The following is an 18053-nucleotide window of genomic DNA, read 5'->3' on the forward strand; positions in this document are numbered from 1 at the left end:
AGGGTGTTCCCCTTATTTTATGATCACCGGTGCGCACCCTACGCTACCACTAGACCTTGTAGAAGCGACGTGGCTAGTCACATACCCAGACACAATAGCTACTCATTCAGAGCTAATCGGACTTCGAGCCCAAGCCCTAGCTAAGCATGTGCAGCATGTAGACGCTATGAGACACAAGCTAACAGACGAAAAGGTTCGACGGGTAATGAAGCTACAAGAAGATAATAAACACAAGATAAAGAATTATCACTTTAATTCAGGTGATCTAGTTCTAGTTAAGAATACTGCGATAGAAATGTCGGCAGACAGGAAAATGAAGCCCCGGTATCTAGGACCCATGATAGTAGTAAAAAGACTGGCCGGAGGAGCGTATATCTTAGCTGACTATAATGGAGCAGTATGGCAGAATAAGGTAGCTGCCTTTAGGGTAATACCGTATTTCGCGAGAGAAAAGATCAAATTTGGAAAAGAGGTACAGGAGCTACTCGACTCTACTGAAGAAGAGTTGAAGCTACTCGAAGAAGAAGTAAATACAGACGACCTAGTAGAAGGTTATCTAGAGGATGTAGATAGTGAAGGAGAAGAAGCTACATCTAGAAAAGAATAGTTAAGGAGCTAGATAGTGTTGAGGGACGATTTGGAAATCATCATCTCCAACCAAAGGAACTCGGTGATACTCTGGCGGTAGTGCTCAAAGATCTTACCGAAGGAATGAGTTTTAGACATCATATCGTCCACTACCGAACTCTGAAGTTCTTGGAAGAAAGCGCGTGGGTGAGAAGAATTGACCTCGCGTGCACCCATGTTGACCAAGCGAAACGTGTCGACGATGTCACTACACGCTTTCGCTACTTCGGAAATAGCGGCCACTAAGGGATAAGACGTGATGAGTCAAAACCTTGATACAAAGAAAGGATGAAAAGGCTTACAAGGGGGAGAATCATTCTCTGGTTCTAAGAGAGAGAACTGAGGAGTAGCTAAGAGCCTGCGAATCTCCTGGGTAAAAGCCTTCCAAGAAAGAGTTGAGAAATTATGAGGATAGCGAAAAAGAAAGAACGTTGTAGCTACCTGATGAGGGGTCATAATGTTCGACCGATGCTTATAGGTATCGACAGCTTGGATAAGTCGATCGACTATGTCGTCAATACGTTGGCGGTTGCGACTACTAGAAGCGGACATTGGGTTGCTGGTAGCTTAAGCACTGGAAGACTTGTAACCTTTTAAAAGAAACGCTACTTCAGGGGTCACTTCAGGGGTAGAGAAAAAACGAGCATATATAGTCACTACCTAGAGAATGGCTCGTGGAAACAATCAGACATAGTAGTGACCTAGTGAAATACAAATACAAGAGATAAGAGACATCAGCTGAGCTACTAGTCAGCTTGAGTACGCTTGGTAACCGAGCTACCAAGACTCTGGACCAAAACCTTCTGATTGGTCATGGCAGAATAGTAGCGCCGAGACAAAGCTTCCAACTCGTTTGCCATTTTCAAAAGGTGGTCGGAGTTAGACAACAATTGATATTGACGAGCCTCGAGAGGAGCGTTAGCCATAAAGACGCGATGGATCTCCTTTGTATTCAAAGTAAGGCCCTCGATTCCGCCGAGGCAGAGCTTCACTACAACGAAAGTCAATAATGTGTAGCTAAACATAGGAGGACTACATGGACTTACAATTCTCCTCAGAGACCAAGGGGAGGTCGATAGACTTGTCAGAGGCAATAGAAACCTGAACGGCACGTTTGTAAGCGGAGCTAAAAATGTCCATGCCCGGGACCGAAGCGAAAGGGATACGTACCACTGAGGCACGGGCAGGGCTAGCCTGAAAGAGAAATACATGAGCTTGTGACCTAGCTCAGGAGTGAAAGGAGTACCTCCAAAGTGGTAGACGTAGCTACAGAAACAGGAGAGCCACTAGTACCAGCAATGGCATTAGAGATAGCGCCAGTATCATCGACCTGCATAGCCTAGCGAAGTCACCGTGAATAATGATAGCGTAGCTACAAGAAAGAAATGGACGAACATTTTGATCTCCAGCTATAGTGAGAGGAGCGTTGCCAGGATTGAAGTCAGCAACGATAACCGAGGCATCTGAGTCAGAATCTTCAATAGTTTCAGGAGACGAAACCTTCTTGCCAATCTTACGCTGCCAGCAGGATAAGTACGGGAGGCAATAGAAACAATCTTGAATGGACCAGTTCACCTTCTTAGGAAGCGCGTTAGTTTCGCTAGCGTCGGTCGCTTTGGTAGTAGAAGCCTTCTTGGTACGACCATGGGCGCGATCGTGCTGAACTATGATGTTGCGAAGATCGTAATAAACGGATGGAAACTTGTATTTGGGATCGCGTTCATTCTGCCAAGTCTCGAACATGGTCCTAGTACGGATAAGAAGCTTCTTATTGTTGTCGCTCTTGGTATTGGCCTCAGGGTCGGCCGACATGGCGTTCAATAAGTTACGCTACAAAGAGAATATAAGATTTAACACTATCATGCAGCGTAGCGAAGAACTTACGGCCTTAGGAATAGCATTCTCGAGACAGCCGAACGCTGCGAGATAGAGCGCCGAATTCTCCTTTCCGCGAGCGTAGCGATGATAGAAAGTAGATACCTCTTCATCGAGTTGAGTATACGCGACTTGAGTGTTAGCAGACATATGCAACGAGCAAGAGGTTCGGGAAGGAACGAGTGAGGTGGAAGAGCAATGACTACTGGTGGAGGCAGCTTCGCTAGGTACCCAGTCAATGTGACTAAGATAGGAAGATCGATGAGAAAATCCTCGTCTTATAACGATGCGTCCGCGACACCCACCACGAGTTAAGAACACAGCTACTACAGCTATATGAGGTAGCTACGATGACACGGTCATAAATATCAAATATTGGCCCGAGTCATAAGCTGCGGATTAGTGAACTTAGTAAGAAATGAGAATCAGGAGTACGACTCGACGAGGACGTCTCTTCTTTTGGTGAAGGGGGGAAGTGAGATTAGGAGCAAAAGAATTTTGCCTATTTTCATAGCGAAGACTTTTTGTAGCGAAGAAATCTTATCGAAATCTTCACTCTTGAGAAGTAAGGAGTTACAAATATCTCAATTAGGGAACTGTCTTGCCTAAAACAGTCGAGAGCGAACGAATTGAACACAAGATATATTCATCAGTGGAACACGCGACGATTCAGGAGATACACGAAACACAGAAGAGCGTAGCGTCCGGTAGAAGTAAAATACAATGAAGTATCTACCCTACATGCGCGAAAACAGCTGAAGAGAACAAGAAAAAGAGCGAAACATACAGATATAGCGAACAAAAAAAACGAATACCGCAGCAAGAAAAGCGAGGAACCAGGAAGCGGAAACTAAACCTGTTTGTCCCCATCGCCCCCACCGGACTTAGCTTTAGTTTTGCTAGCCTTGAACCTAGCAATGGCAGCTTGATTCCTCTTGAGGAAGGAATTGTCCATAGGGAAGTGCAGGGAACCTTCTTCATCAGGCGTAGTATACCACCGCCAGTTCCCCTCCTCGCTAGAGCTACTAAGTTCCCCGAGCCATTCCAAAATAGTACAATGAGCAGCGAAAAGCTCCATGGTGTGGAGTTCGAACTCGGCCTGGATTTGATCGTCGTCTTGATCGACAGCTCGAGCGGCAGCATAGAAGGCGGCTTCATAGACGAGTTCGTATTGGGCCTCAGATCGGAAATAGCCCCCCTCAACCCAGAACGAGGGAGGTTTCGCGGCGAACTCGAAAGCGGACGAGAGGTCCATAGCTAACTCCATAATGGAAAGACGAGCGTTGATTTGACACATACGGTCGTTCATCTTAGCGAACTTAGCCTGGCTGATAGCGACTTGGGTATCGCGAATGCGACGCTTGAGATCTAGATATATGTATATTAAGAAATACCCTTTTAAGAAAAAGAAGCTACTTACTGGTGCCGGCCAGCATGGCAGTTGGTTGAACACTCTCCGCGATGAACTGAGTTAAGCAAGGAGGTTTAGCGTGGTCACAATGAGGGATGTGTTTCTTCAAACAAGTATCACAAGCGCCATCCTTGATAAAAGCCCCGTCTTTCTCTTCCTGAACCTGAGCTTCGCTCCAGGAGAGAGGACCTAAGGGAAAATGTTGGAACTGTTTGGTACCATGGGTACAAGTCGGAAGAAAGCGAGTAAGACAGTTGAGGCAGGGATTAGCTGGCCGATCCTGTAAAAAGAATGTTAGCTACATAAGAAAAGTGAAGCAATAAGGAGAAAATACCTCTACGCGAGGAAACGAGAAGACCTCGAGGATACTAGCGAGCGGGTCACCACCCAAAGATAGACCGGTAGCTTCCACCAGGTCAATTTCGCGACGAGCTAAAAAGAAACAGTAAAAATAGATAAAAGATAAAAGAAAGGAAGAGCTCACAACGAGCTTTCCCTTTTTTAGCGGCTCCATCGACATAGTCGCTGTCGTCTTCATCTGAGGATTCTTCAGTAAGTTCGATGGGGTCCTCAACAGTGACTTTGGGGAGCGATGGGGTAGTATTCTGACGAAGGGCTTCGCGTACGGGCGGTGGCTCTTGGGGTGGAGGGGAAGATCCCTCGCGACGACGTTTTGCAGAGTTTTGAGAGGATACACGAGACAAGGGAGGGATCTGGATTGTTAAGGCCTCCGGAGCGGGAGACGAACGACGTGCCGGTGAACCAAAAGACGAATATGAAGGGGGCGGCATGGTACCTAAAAAGAGAAAGAGATATAAAATCAAAAGAAAAAACAAATTGAGCTAAGAGACTTACCGGAGCGTTGCACTGCCGCAGCACCAACAGGTCGAGGACGGGGGCGCGATTGCGAACCAGGGTCCACCTCCATAGCTTGGGAGGAAGGTGGAAGATCAAGAGAGCGAAAGACCGGGGAGACTCGAGACGAAGGGGCAGTTAAATGTTCCGGGAGACGAGCAGAGATTGGAGCGGGAGTAGTAGGAACCGAACCTCGAGATAACGGGGCCAAGCGAGCCTGGATGAGAGCGGTATATTGTTCGAAGATTATAAGATCGGCGGGGGTTGGGTTCGGGGCGGAAAGCACGCTCGGCGGAAGATTCAACAAGTCGTCGATCGAGATAATCATACCAGCTAGCTGTTCACGCGAGAGAAAAGTAGCCATCTGGCGGAACTGAGCGAGGCTGACGAACATGACAAAAAAAAAAAAAAAATATGATAGAACGAGTCAAGAGCTTGGGGTCGTTCTTATATATCATGGACATGCGAACGTCATGAAGCCTTGAAACGAGAACTAGAAATCTAGAAGGGCCAGACCTTGAGGTTGAGCTAAAGAGACGACAGAATTTAGAAATTAAAGGTCTAGCTTTCAGACATGAGGACACGGCGATCTAAAGTTATGTAAAGAGATAAGCATCAGAGATCTCGGGATAAGAAAGGATCGGAAGCGAAACGGGAAAGAAGCGGAAATTAACTCATAAACTCGCTACCCCGGAAAGCTAATCGAACGGTGAAGAGTTGGCAAGGCTACCAGAAGGAAAAGAAGCGAAAGCCTATAGCGAATTAACTATAAAATGAGGATTCGATAAAAACAAAAAAGAAGTTCTTTTATGGAAATTAGGAAAACATGAGGCCACGGATCTTGAAACGTGCTAAGCCCGGAATGAAGAATACCTAGATCAGAGTCCAGCAGTGACCTAATAAGCTCTTATGAATAACTCGAGGAGTTACGAAGGCAGACTGAGGGCAGTCATTTCATAGTGGGGGGGAGATATCACGGCCTAAACACATTTAGCCTAGTAATCTCTCTAGCGAAGGTAGCTTTGACATAATATAAGCCTAGCTACAGCATAGAAAACCCTTCGCTACATAGAATGACTGAGAAGTGTAACCATAGGATATCTAAAGGAAGGACACTCGATTTACGCGAGCTCGCATGACAGCCATAGCTGGGGTCCCCGTAGGGAAAACTGTACCGATGGGAGAAATATGACCTTACCAATTGGAACATCAACCATTGGTCTATACGCGAAGCGAATACAACGTGTAGCTACGACGCATAAGTACTATTAATTATATTCGCGAACACGGCAAGGTGAAGGGACTTAGTCGCTACGACGGTCTGCTTACGTACCCTATGTCGCGAATAGGAAGTCCCATCATTTAACGAATTCGGACAAAGTACGCGAAGTGCCATAAAATACGAGTTCCCTTTTTGGTTATACCCGAAGTGTAGCTACGATCGTAACTAAAAATATGAAAGAGAGCTAGGAGCTACTAGGAGGAACAGAGATAGGTCAGCAGTTAGTGAAAGATTGCCCAGAAAGAGTAACCGTTAATCAGCGGATTACATGATCTCACGAAAGCTACTCCTAAAACGGGTGGTATGACTCGGAGGCTTAGTAGCTACAATAGAAAAGATGAGCAAGCTACGATATAAATACCAGAGTCTTAGTAAACGTAGCGTACCTGAACCAAAATAGCTTAGAGAACCATTAGTATAAAAAGCCTGTAGTTAGTGAGCGAGAGGCAAGGAAATTGACCTGCCGAAGCTCTGCAATTGTATTTCGCTACTCAGTGAATCCTATTTGTGGTGTTATCTGTGAACTTTTCCTTCGGACGCTACGTCCAAACTGAGAATCATACGAACTTGAGAGAATTGTAATCGAAAACCAGAGAGGATTATTATCGAGACCTTGAGCTACAACTCGTTGACAGTGTGTGATAGCTTCGTGTTAGCTACTTGGATATCGCAGCTTGCATCACTTCGGTAGTGGTGAAAGTCGGTGGCCTTGTAGTTTGTCGGTATAAGTCGGTAGCTTCTCGCTAAGTCGATATCGCAGCTTACATCCACCCACATTGTTTGGTACGCGTCGCCTGCCTTAGCACAGCAGCGTAGTTGAACTTCGTCGTGAACAGTCCTTCTCGAACCCCTAGATTCTTTACTCCTCGAGTAGCTACAATTGAAAAAGACCTTAAAACCCGAAAACAATCTAAAACTTTCAAAACTTCACAAAACATATCTGTCTCCTTCTTGACTTCTGATTTAATTCTCCCACGAACTTATAAACTGAGAACAGTTTGTGCGTTAGTGAAACCCTTTTACATTTTTACTTCCGTAACCACTGTCACCTCTACACCGGAATATCACCAAAAACCAAAAGAAGATAAGCATGGAGTAAAAAGAGTGATTTAGTGATTCCGTCAAAAGCCCTAACTCCAACTTCAAGTTGAATTAGCTCCTGCATAAGCGGCCAGAGAAACGAGTCCATGTCCCAGGGCTTCTTAGGGCCTGGGATTGTCCCCACATTGATACAATATTGCTTTTGAAAACGTATGTCGGGGGGAAGATTGTAGTTAAAGAGAATGACTGGCCAGCACGTCTTGTCACATCGCTTAAACGGACCAAAGCCATCGGTGGAGAGACCAAGAGCAATATCGCGTTCATCAGTGAAGTAGAAAAACGGTTGGTCACCACTCGCAGGTACGACTCTGGTCAGCAATGACTGATAGTGAAGCCCATCAAAAATATCTGACACGACTCCAGGCTGGTGTTCAAATCTGGCCCGGTAGCGCATTTTTTCGGCGTGTTGACGATTTGCAGCCATGGCTCGAAGGCGTGGAATTAGAGGGATGTAATCAAACACCTTGCGGGGTCTATTCCGATCATCCAGCCTGAGCTCCTGACAGTGAGGGCATTCAGTGAGATTGGCGTATGGACCAGTGTAGCAGACGCAGCTGTTGATACAACAGCTGTATGGTATAGGTTGAAAACCCGAGAGCAAGCGAACATGCTTCTTGGTTATCTTGAGTGAGCTGTGAGAAGCACCCGGAAAAGCAAAGGCAAGTCGTTCGAAGGTTCGCTCCGTCAGGTGGTCCTCAACTTTGAGGACATATTTGCGTAATAAAGAGAGGTCGGTATCACCCAGGGACTCGTCTACAATGAGATGAGTAACATAAACAACCAAAGAATCGAAAAAAAACTGCACCTGTTGTCATCATAAAACGAACATAATCTTTATCGATGTGATCCCAAAGTGAGATCACAGCAATATCCGCGTTACTTGGCCGACTTTCTTCGCCTTCATCAATCCCAGACCCTTCTTCCTCTTCCTCTTCATCTGCGTCTTCATCTTCATCGGCGTCTTCACCTTCATCGGCGTCTTCATCTTCATGGGCGTCTTCATCTTGACTCTCACCCTCACTTTGACCCTCCTCAACTTCACTTTCACCATCGCTAGTCCCATCTTCTTCACCCCCGGCCTCGCCTTCATCATTGATCTCATCTTCATCGGTATATTCCATGGGGTACGTCGCTGAAACATCACCGCCGTTCCTTCCCAGCTCATTATCTTCCAGGTTATTGGTGGCTTGCCCTAGCTGAGGGTAGCTGGCAGGGCGAGTAAGGTGGTCTCCCCATCGCAACAAAAGTGTACGGTTGTTGATTTCTGCGACGCGAACCGGTCGACTGGGAGATGTAGTGGGTGTGCTAGGAGTCTGATAGTCATGGTTGCCTGATGGATTGTCGATGTTGAAGATTTCATTGGATTCAGGCCCAACGGTGTGCCTCCTTTTATTCCCTGGTCCTGCGCTGTGGTCTCCAGGAAAATCTGAGTGGGGCCTCTTGTTTCCAACGGTACGGCTAGTTGATGACTCTTCTGTTCGGGTTTGTGCAACATGCGCTCGTCTTGTGGGATAAGAAACAAGTTTGTTACAGCCACATGTGCATATGACTGTACCAGTACTTTGGGACGCCATTAGTGACTGAAGAAAGGGTGTGAGAAACACAATGAAAACGTACGCCTTGACAGACCCGAAGCACTGGCAACGTGGTGCACACGTGTATAATTCTTGACAAAGCAATGTCTTCTGAATCCATTGAAAACATCTATAAGCTTGTGAAGCCCAGAGACACCACTGTGGCTGCGACCGCAGGGAGCAGTCGTATGTCGGTGCAGTGAATCTGAGAATTGATCTAGCTGGGAACTCGAAAATGCCAGCTAGTTGGCTATGCTTTGTCGTATCAATTTGATGGATAAGCTGGTCGAGTGAGCTTAGTACAATTCCTTCTTCATACATTTGTAAATAAACTTACGAGGCTGAATCAGATTTCAACGATGGCCAAAATAGTCATCCTTCCCCCAACGTCTAGATGAGAACCTTCCCTCGACGCAGGTAGCGAGATTTTAGAACCAGAACAAACTACGGCCAACAGGAATCCGGGTGGGGTAGGAGGGGATCTGGAGAACTGAGTAAAGGTTGAAGTCATATCGCTGGTTCAGATATGGGACAAGCCACGAGACTACGCAGTGAAGCAAAAGAGATGAGGTCGACCACTAGAAGTTCTACCTTGGTGATCCAATGCGGTTGAGACAAACAAGCCAAAATAGAGGACTTGTCACTCTGCGCACCAATCTATCGGCCCAGAATTCTCTCTCCCAGCTTGGCCATGCAAAGTCTTTACCGTTCCATGTCTTAACCGCATCCACGGTAAACTCTTACTTTTGACACCGATGACTCATGCTTCTTTGTGCCCTGATTGGTACCGGCAAGAGTGAGTTTATTCACGCCTATATATCGACCCATTCATTTGATTCCCATGTAGACCAAGGTCGCCACGTTGACCATCCTAAATGATTTGTGAAGTGGCATGATGAAGAGGCCGTACGCACATCGCTTCCATTGAAGCTCTCGTTTCTGAGCGTTGACAGGAAACTGTCGAATGGCAAGGCATCAAATCGCCGAGACTCAAGCCATCGTTACCGCTCCCGAGCAGTTGGACATCATCACGCGCCAGAGTACGGACATCAGGTATGCCACCCTAGTTCAGCTCATCACCATCAACGAAATCCATCCCTTTCACAGTGCTCATGGCCTGGTCCTAGGCTATCGTTTCCTGGATCATCCGGCCCATGGAAACACAAACGAATTTCGTCATCTTGTCGGCCTTTAGGCCACTTTGCCCAACTATCAGAATGTCGTGGCCTTCCTCAATTCAGAGTAAACAGGATGGGAAACAGTAAAGGTAGCGAGTCAAACGTCTGTCCACGATGAAGATGGGTAAGCGACTCGATGCGACCTCCTCTGGAAGCTGTATATGAACGCCCAGAACACTACATGCAGCCATGATCTGGATAGGCCTATGTCCGAGTGGAATGTCCCTGACATCTACAAAACCTGTCGCACCACCACAGGCGTTCCTAGCGGTTACGATGAGGGACATTAAAAATAGAAGACGAAGGTGTGGGGGAAAATCAATTCGATACGTGGCAGGGGTCTAAGCGGAGAACTGATAGGGCATCGAAGGCTCATCCGACATTTTCTATCTCAATTTTAAAAAGAGAAGCACGAAGTTCTGCAGGGCGGAAGATTAAAGGAGTTGTAACGCACCAAGCAAGGTTCAATAGTATCTTCATTTCCCGGTAGAGAAGTATCTCATGTAATGGAGAAACAAGTAAGTGATATTCTTTACCCGGTCCAGTACAATTCTAATCTGCTGTGCCCAAAGCCACCTTTCAATGGGTTCGTGATGACCTTCTGGGTAAAGGAACATTGCAGAATGAACTCTCGTATTCGTGCATTTGGGTAAAGAGATGGTCATGGTCTATGGAGAAGGCAACAATCACAGAATTCGTCAAAGCCGAGGGAGCTACTCGCGAACTCCATCCTCGAACGCCAAGGATCAGGATATAGTTTCCTTATTCCTGCCTGGATTCGTAATTCATTGATTCGTGCCGAGACGTCATGCGAAGATCGCACGCTCATGGAGGGTTTGCTTTCTGAAGATCATGTTCAAGTTCTCTTTTGTACTGCTACCCTCGCCTAGGGGTTCAGTCTTCCCGCCCACGCGATCATCATCAAAGACACCCAGATCTACAACCCCGAAAAAGGACACTGGGTAGAGCTATCGTGTCAGGACGTCCTCCAAACGTTCGAGCCGGGAAAAGGCGTCACCATCACGAAACACCAGGAGTTGCAGTATTATCTTAGTCTGCGGAATCAGCGGTTGCCGATCGAGGTCATTTTGTCGCGAATTTGGCGGATAATTTGAATGCGGAAGTCGTGCTTGGGACAGCTAGTAGGAAAAGAGACGACGTGGTTTAATCGTTAGGCTATACGAATCTGTGAGTACCGTCTTCTCTTGCACAGTTTTCGACGTGCCATTGACACTTGATACGTCCGTATGCTCAAAGATCTGGGACTATAACATGGGGGTGGACTACCAGGCGTTGTACAAAAGCGCGCCGATCTTATCCATTCAGCAGCTATCATGTTGGAGAAATGCCAACTTCTTATGAACGTTCGTCTGGCAGATTCCAGTGTGCGGAGCTGGGCAAGGTCGTGTTGAATGATTACGTGACATACAACTCGATGCTGCCATACAACATACACCTCAACCAACAAAATCAACGTTAGAGTCATTCGGAGTGTTTGCACATCTCCAAACGAGTTCAAACTGAATCTTGTTCGCCAAGAGGTATGTATTTCATACGAGCATCTTCAAAGAGGTTTTGTATTGAAGTGTCATGTGTAGGAGGCATTTGAATTATCCAATATGCAACGCCGCGTAAAACACATGGGCCTGACAGATAACTTCTGTACACTAGGACCGTTACATGTTACATTTGACTTAGACTGTTTTCGACCATAGCCAATAGATTTTCCCGTAAAAAAAAGTCAACGGTGAACGTGGTGCAAAACACCTTGAAACACTCACAGGAACTTCACTAGCATCCGAAGAAATTTTCTGTATTTGCGTAGTAAATATTTAAGGCCAAGAATAAACTATTTTCGATGCCAAAAACCGTTGCAATTGAAAACCACCTGAAGCGAGTAAAATATCTCATCCCGCAGCTTGCCGGTGTTTAAAACACCGGCCCGGGTCTCACAGTGCTCGTCTATGTGTATTTCAAGCATTTTTGCATATACTCCGCCATGCCTCGAATCTCGCCGCAATAGTGAAGGTAGTGGTGCAGGGGATTCAAAGCAGTGCAGGGACATACATGTCTACGATTGATGAACTCCGACGATCAGCTAGTAATCAGTTCGGTCGCATGGAAAATATTGTGGCACCTGATCAACCGTCTCCGGTATCCACATTATTTCGTGACTTTGATTTTCGTTGCCTGGCCCATAGTTGCGATAGAATCATTTTGAGCGACTTCGTGAAGTTTCTCAGCATACTATATGTGAGTGTCGTCTTCAATCAAATATTCTTGGCTGACAGGCACGTTCTAGTTGCAGAGAGGTGACTCACCAGATATTATTCGCATCGAGCCTATAAATCTTTTAGACAAGCAATTTATCGATAAATGTGAAGGGCTTGCCGAACCACTGGTATGAAGGTCTGTATATATACTTCCGATCTTCGACTCATTATGTGGTAGGAACTGCAAACAATGCGACTGCCTCGGGGCCGAAAAGAATATAAAGAATGGGTTCTTTTTCATGTCAAAAACCCCAAGTATGTATTAATTGGTTTTGGAGATCAGACTGTCCTCGTTTTGCTAGCCGCTCTTGAAGACTATAATGAATGGAGCAAAGGTGTCCACATTTACACGTTCGCTATGCTTCATTATATGTAACCAAATTGATTCACTCATATCTGTGCAACTTGTACGCGCTTTCAACGTCGTGGAGGAACAGTGAGAACAAGAGGAGATGATTCAAGGCGGACATGTATGCTCGTACGGTGACGAAGAACCGCATGTGCCCCCCGTCGTGGCACAACCACCGTAACCGAACGCCGGATCACTAGAAGGACCAAATGCTTCCATTTCACTTTCTGTTTCGCGGATTGGCCGGTGAGTTTGCTGAGGTACGTCACAAATGCGACGCTACAGTAAGCCGGCACGCGAACTAAGCGGGTGAGAGGGATATTATGTTGAAGTGAGAGGTAGGGCTTACTCGCCTCGAAGTTGCCCATTCTCTGAAGTGTCGAGGCACTACTTGTTTTGTCTCTGGCCCAACCCCAACTCCTGTCTCCTCGATTCTACCAACATATATGGTTTCTTCCGCCGGTTGGAGGTATCAAATATCACCACGGTAGTCTGAATATTCAGAGGTGTCCAACAGGATTTCAGTGCAGGGTAGATCATGTACCAGACATTCGCATTCCCGACTGTCAGGGTAGCACCCTCACGCAAAGAAGAGGCATGGATACGTGTTCACTGTCGTGGTGGTACGGGTAAGTTGAATGAGCCAGGTATGAATATATGACTTGACACTGGGACTGGATTTGTTTTACGAGAAGACAATTTCGTCAGAACAGCAAAGGCATAAAGGGTATAGATAATGCGTAGCTTGGATAAGTTTACCTTGTGGCCTTGACTATGTCGCCTGAATTAAATTTTGCGTGGATTTTCCGGTGGCTGGTACTGGGCGGGGATGAATTCGGTGGAGGTCCAGATGAGCGAAAGGCACGCGCCGTGACTTGTCACCCCTTCCCAAGATATTTTCTGTCCTATGTTCCTTACGCGTTAATTTTGTGCAAGCTTGAAGATGTGTAGCGTCAGCTCTTGATTCCAGGTACCCTCCGGGATCTGTCGTCAGCAACTCTAGTTTCAAGTTGCCAGCCCTTCCTAGCCATATGCCACACTCACCCGCTAGAGAGTCACGCCCTCGCCGCTCCTCTCATCGCCCCGATCATCTAGGGGCACTCATCTTCGTACATGTGCTCCTGCGACTCGCTATTCTGCACTCTCGTATTCATGAACCATAAGTTTCCAATACAGTCGACTAGTCGCCCCATATCCCGATTTCATCAACACCCCCAAATGTTTGAAAATCTGCATCAAAGCAGGTAGGACTCTGTTTAAAATGTTCGGAGATAAAGTTCAGTGAGTGGATCGACAGCCTTTAATTCATCAGCCATGCTCTTTCGTTCCCTATCTCGTTCGCTGACAACACAACGCCTCGGAGTCTGAGGTGATACTCATAAACAGGTAACGACAATTCTGAACCATCATCTTCTTTGCCTAACAGGTCTGTGCACGGGTCACATGACATGCACATTCTTCCCGAACATCGGCTCCGAAAACGAGCACCATTTGAGATTTCGACAAAAATCGTCTCCTCTCCGAGGCGGTATTGAGGCCATCAACCAACAGATGACTCTATCGAAGGTAGTTGCCAGAGATCGTTCAAACTGGCAGAGGGTGCAGTAAATGTCGCGTTTACAAAAAGAATTGGGACAAGCTCATGCATTCACAGAACAGACTTTTGGTACTATAAGCATACAAGCGATGACCAGGAGATAACTATTCAAAGTAATGCATCATCCTCTTTAGGTCTTTGCCGGTCTCATGAACTCGAATATGTTACCAGTAAAACAAAATCACAACACCAAATGAACCTTGGCTCAGACCTCACCCACGCGAACACGACAAGGGATAACTATACATCCCTCTACTTTGCTCAGGGGTACTGCAGTTGGGAACGCGAATAACTACGTCACCTACCAAACGCCGTGAGTGCCGCTATTGTATTGCGTAACTCAATATATTCGCTGACTATTGTGAGGACGACATGGGCGGTGCAGAACATGATATCTCGGTCAAACTAAAGAGACAGGTGAGGGGTTGGAGACGGAAGGAGTGATACTCGATATTTCCCGGATTGGGTGACATCGAGAGGAGTGGGTCTTTCTCTGTACATAACCATGTCTGAAGTCATAGTGTCAATTGTACACTACCGCTATCTACGAGCTAGGACTCCATTGGTACTGAGAGAAAATAGATCTTTTGCCTAGCACAAACTCTGCTTGTTAAGGCTTCATCTTAATTTCTACGGAGCTAATGCAATGCGTCGAGCGAACCTATATCAAGTAATTCGGTCCTCTTAATGACACGGCGCTCGGTTACGCTTGTCATAGCACGACAGGAGGCACATGCGTTTCTTCGTCACCGTTTGAGCATACGTCTCCATCGTAATTCATCTGCTCTTGTTCTCACTCTACTCCTCCACATGAAACTCCATCACTGCTGGAAAAAAATCACTGGCTTCCAATGCTCGTATAGCTTCCCCAGATACGATTGAGCTGCTTCGGTTACATATAATCAAGCATAGCAGATGTGTAGATATTTACGCCAGAAAACCATTCCTCATAGCTTTCACGAACGGCCAGCACGGCGAGGACAGTCTCATTTCCAAAACCAAGTAATACATACTTGGGACTTGTAGTGTGAAGAAGAATCCATTCTTTATCTTCGGAATTTTTCGGAGGCAATCCCATCCTTTCAAAATCCTGCAAAATAGTGAGTCGAACGCTGGAACTATATATATAAAACGCCCATACCAGTGGTTCGGCAAGCCCATCGCATTTATCAATAAACTGCCTGTCTAGAAGATTTACAGGCCGGACGCGAACAATATTTGGCTCATTAACCTTCTCTAACTAGAACATGTCCATTAGTCAAGGAAACTTGGATTCGATCCATGAGTGCACTCACGTATAACATGCGGAGAATTTTCATGAAGTCATTCAACATAATTTTATCGCAAACATGCGCCAGGCAACGAAAATCAAAGTGACGCAGTGGGGTAGACACCAAGAGTGGTTGATCAGATAACAAAGCAACTCTGATAGCACAGAAACTGTGGCCGGCTATGTGGCGGAGTCTATCAATTGTAAGCCAGTATGTCTTTGCGCTGGCCTGGGTCCCTTGTACCATCAGTCTCAGCATTGCTGTGGGGTTTGAGACGTGGCGGAGTATATGTAGAAGTGCTTGAAAGGTACATAGATAAGATTCTGATTCCGGGATATAGAACTGCCCCGACCGCATAGAATCTTCTAGGAAGCTTCTGATCCATAAGTTACGATACCTGCTGGTCCTAGCCACAAGTAAGCGGTAAGCATGGGGAAGTACGTTGAGCAATTCATCCTTCCCGAGGGAAAGTAGGCAGGCCAGTGAAAGTTCGAAGAGTTCCATAGGACAACTCTCAGATTCAACAATGTTGGAAAGCTGTTTGAAGAGCGAAAGCAGATCGGGAGGAAACTCGGAAAGAGTACGCATATAGAAGTGATCAATAGCGCAGTATGGATGCTCGTCGGAAGGTGAGGGAGAATGAATCATGTGAGTCAAAAATTTCTCCAAGTGTGATTTTGGTCCGCCACCATCCTCCCAATCAATGAACTGAATAATGACCTCGACGAACCCGACAACGCCAGAAACAACCCTGATCAACTGAGTCATCTGCTCCTCTGAAGGCCACACCTCATCTTCACAAAACATCTCCTCGTGCTCAAACCGAAGGGCACTAAACCGGTGATGAAGAATTAATGCTGCGTCTGCTGGACCCTCATCATAACAAACGGGTAGTCGGAAGTATTAAAATAGCGGAAACGGGTGAAGAAAGTCCTGGTTTGCAAATTCAAGATTGGGGTCTATTGAAATAATCCATAGCAACGATGAAGAATGCTGCGACGAGCCGGACTCGTAGATTGAGTTCAAAAGCTCTTCGTCCAGCATAGATTCGAATTCAGAACCACAAAGAACAACGACAGGTGGTGTGGTGATATACTGAGGTTGTGATTCTTGGAGTGCTTTCCATGGTTCGTGGATGAGCTTTCTGAAACGAGTACGTTTTGATAGTTCAAAAATTCGCGGATTATCAATCAATTTCCTGGCGAGAATGCGGCGGTATGGAGGGTAACATGCTGCCAATTCAGCAATAATTGAGTCGATTCCATCCCAAAAAGTGTAGGGAATATTTCGCATTGGTAGTCCAAATCGTTGAGCATCGTAACAAACATTGGCAAAGACATAAGCCCTTGTGTTTTCATAGGAGTACCTCGCCGGCATCCGTGGTTCAGCGATGAGATAGACGTTGCTCCTCCTTTTAGCATCAGAAAGCCAGGAGATGATCTCCCTCGTGAGGGCTTTGTGAATGTTCATGGAAGGCTCGCTGGGTAAGGTATGGAGTGTTACGGGCCTGGACAGACGGCGAAACACTTATTTTCATCAGCATGCAATCTCAGATTCATAAATCGGCCCTGGAACTTACAAGGCCTCCAATCATCCCAGAAGGCACAATCTGTGTGGATTGACTCATCAGGTCCCACTTCGTAGGAACTTGTATTGAGGCGCTCCTCTTTTGAGCCAGAATGGTGCTTCGTAAAGATCTCGAATACTATCCAACGAGGTAATAAGTTAGCAATCGAAATAAACCATTCTAGACCAGTATACCTTCCGGCATCGACAATCCCGTATTGAATGCCTCTTCTAGCTCTGGGTGGATCGTCATGATTTAGAATGATATTGATATTGTTCTCAAAGACGTGGTATTGTGGGTGAAGAAGAGGGTGGGAACGCACCAGATTCTGCGAGCCTGTGATCTCACGTGACGGCGTCACTCTTTCCCTTAGACGTTGCGTTTTCTCAGTTCTGTTGTTTTACTTCTATACTGTGTCAGGCGCAGACTGTGCCATCATTGTACAGAGTTTCCGTGTCTCCTTCTGGGTGCAAAAGGTAAGGATCTCTTTCAGTTCAAATCCTAGAGGCGTTGGGATTATAGACGACAACCACTACCAAGTTAGTAGGACAAGATTTTGCCCCCGCACAGAGTCTCCATTTCAGAACAAAGGGTCTCGCGCGCATCGTCAATTCTATGCTGGACCAGCCTTCCCCGTCTCATTCTGCATGCTGGCCCCAATTTTCCCGTTCGCCCAAAATCGTTCCTAGGCCCGTCCTCATTCTCTTCCTAATGGTGTTTGCCTACGACTGGCACTAGGTCAATCATTCCTTTTGCTGCCAGACCTCTCGCCAGCTCTACTTATTGCTACGCTGACCCACCCAAGGAACCATTCCATACACCACCCCGATCTCCAGAGGCACTCATCCCCCTCGTCCCACTATTCGGTACTTTTTCTCCATCGACTTTGCCCGCATCTTTACAGTGCGTAAGTTTCCGACACCGTCTATTAATCAATCTACATTCTGATCTCCTCTGTTAGCGTCCCACACCATTGCCATCCACTGCATCACATTATACTTCCAGCTTATCAAACAGGCTCTTCATCGCACCCTCTGAATCTTTTGCATCATTTATTTTCTTTATCATATTGGCACCGGGAACAACAACTGTT

The 18053-nt window shown here is 46.4% G+C and overlaps 8 protein-coding genes across 8 annotated transcripts; 3 read left to right on the forward strand and 5 right to left on the reverse strand.

Moving 5' to 3' along the window:
- Nucleotides 1-259: 259 nt before the first annotated feature.
- AGABI2DRAFT_45998 (hypothetical protein) lies at nucleotides 260-448 on the forward strand (the record flags this gene model as incomplete). Its single annotated transcript, XM_006458788.1, has 1 exon — nucleotides 260-448. A coding segment is annotated over one exon (189 nt), but the record flags the coding sequence as incomplete, so codon positions are not given.
- A 270-nt stretch (nucleotides 449-718) lies between these two features.
- On the reverse strand, nucleotides 719-1179 carry AGABI2DRAFT_116544 (hypothetical protein; the record flags this gene model as incomplete). Its single annotated transcript, XM_006459518.1, has 4 exons — nucleotides 719-747; nucleotides 801-869; nucleotides 930-1008; nucleotides 1069-1179. 4 exons carry the CDS (start codon nucleotides 1177-1179, stop codon nucleotides 719-721), a joined length of 288 nt encoding a protein of 95 aa, XP_006459581.1.
- Nucleotides 1180-1311: 132 nt separating this feature from the next.
- Nucleotides 1312-2652, reverse strand: AGABI2DRAFT_116545 (hypothetical protein; the record flags this gene model as incomplete). Its single annotated transcript, XM_006459519.1, has 7 exons — nucleotides 1312-1328; nucleotides 1409-1618; nucleotides 1674-1821; nucleotides 1874-1966; nucleotides 2023-2145; nucleotides 2203-2457; nucleotides 2512-2652. 7 exons carry the CDS (start codon nucleotides 2650-2652, stop codon nucleotides 1312-1314), a joined length of 987 nt encoding a protein of 328 aa, XP_006459582.1.
- Nucleotides 2653-3352: 700 nt separating this feature from the next.
- On the reverse strand, nucleotides 3353-5162 carry AGABI2DRAFT_142074 (hypothetical protein; the record flags this gene model as incomplete). The annotated part of the gene is made up of 6 exons (XM_006459520.1): nucleotides 3353-3759; nucleotides 3802-3870; nucleotides 3923-4193; nucleotides 4248-4345; nucleotides 4398-4709; nucleotides 4769-5162. The coding sequence occupies 6 exons, from the start codon at nucleotides 5160-5162 to the stop codon at nucleotides 3353-3355; spliced, it is 1551 nt and encodes a 516-aa protein (XP_006459583.1).
- A 2388-nt stretch (nucleotides 5163-7550) lies between these two features.
- AGABI2DRAFT_177467 (hypothetical protein) lies at nucleotides 7551-8725 on the reverse strand (the record flags this gene model as incomplete). The annotated part of the gene is made up of 3 exons (XM_006459521.1): nucleotides 7551-7720; nucleotides 7743-7904; nucleotides 7957-8725. The coding sequence occupies 3 exons, from the start codon at nucleotides 8723-8725 to the stop codon at nucleotides 7593-7595; spliced, it is 1059 nt and encodes a 352-aa protein (XP_006459584.1). The 3' UTR covers nucleotides 7551-7592.
- Nucleotides 8726-9613: 888 nt separating this feature from the next.
- AGABI2DRAFT_134979 (hypothetical protein) lies at nucleotides 9614-9981 on the forward strand. Its single transcript, XM_006459522.1, has 3 exons — nucleotides 9614-9631; nucleotides 9679-9778; nucleotides 9833-9981. Exons 2-3 carry the CDS (start codon nucleotides 9690-9692, stop codon nucleotides 9918-9920), a joined length of 177 nt encoding a protein of 58 aa, XP_006459585.1. The 5' UTR covers nucleotides 9614-9631; nucleotides 9679-9689; the 3' UTR covers nucleotides 9921-9981.
- Nucleotides 9982-10409: 428 nt separating this feature from the next.
- AGABI2DRAFT_177468 (hypothetical protein) lies at nucleotides 10410-11425 on the forward strand (the record flags this gene model as incomplete). The annotated part of the gene is made up of 3 exons (XM_006459523.1): nucleotides 10410-10421; nucleotides 10794-10985; nucleotides 11161-11425. The coding sequence occupies 3 exons, from the start codon at nucleotides 10410-10412 to the stop codon at nucleotides 11263-11265; spliced, it is 309 nt and encodes a 102-aa protein (XP_006459586.1). The 3' UTR covers nucleotides 11266-11425.
- A 3589-nt stretch (nucleotides 11426-15014) lies between these two features.
- AGABI2DRAFT_116548 (hypothetical protein) lies at nucleotides 15015-17212 on the reverse strand (the record flags this gene model as incomplete). Its single annotated transcript, XM_006459524.1, has 7 exons — nucleotides 15015-15212; nucleotides 15264-15362; nucleotides 15418-16225; nucleotides 16282-16326; nucleotides 16376-16919; nucleotides 16973-17098; nucleotides 17155-17212. The coding sequence occupies 7 exons, from the start codon at nucleotides 17210-17212 to the stop codon at nucleotides 15015-15017; spliced, it is 1878 nt and encodes a 625-aa protein (XP_006459587.1).
- Nucleotides 17213-18053: the final 841 nt, after the last annotated feature.

The sequence above is a fragment of the Agaricus bisporus genome (genome assembly GCF_000300575.1).
Source record: "Agaricus bisporus var. bisporus H97 unplaced genomic scaffold AGABI2scaffold_3, whole genome shotgun sequence".
Lineage (NCBI taxonomy): Eukaryota > Fungi > Basidiomycota > Agaricomycetes > Agaricales > Agaricaceae > Agaricus > Agaricus bisporus.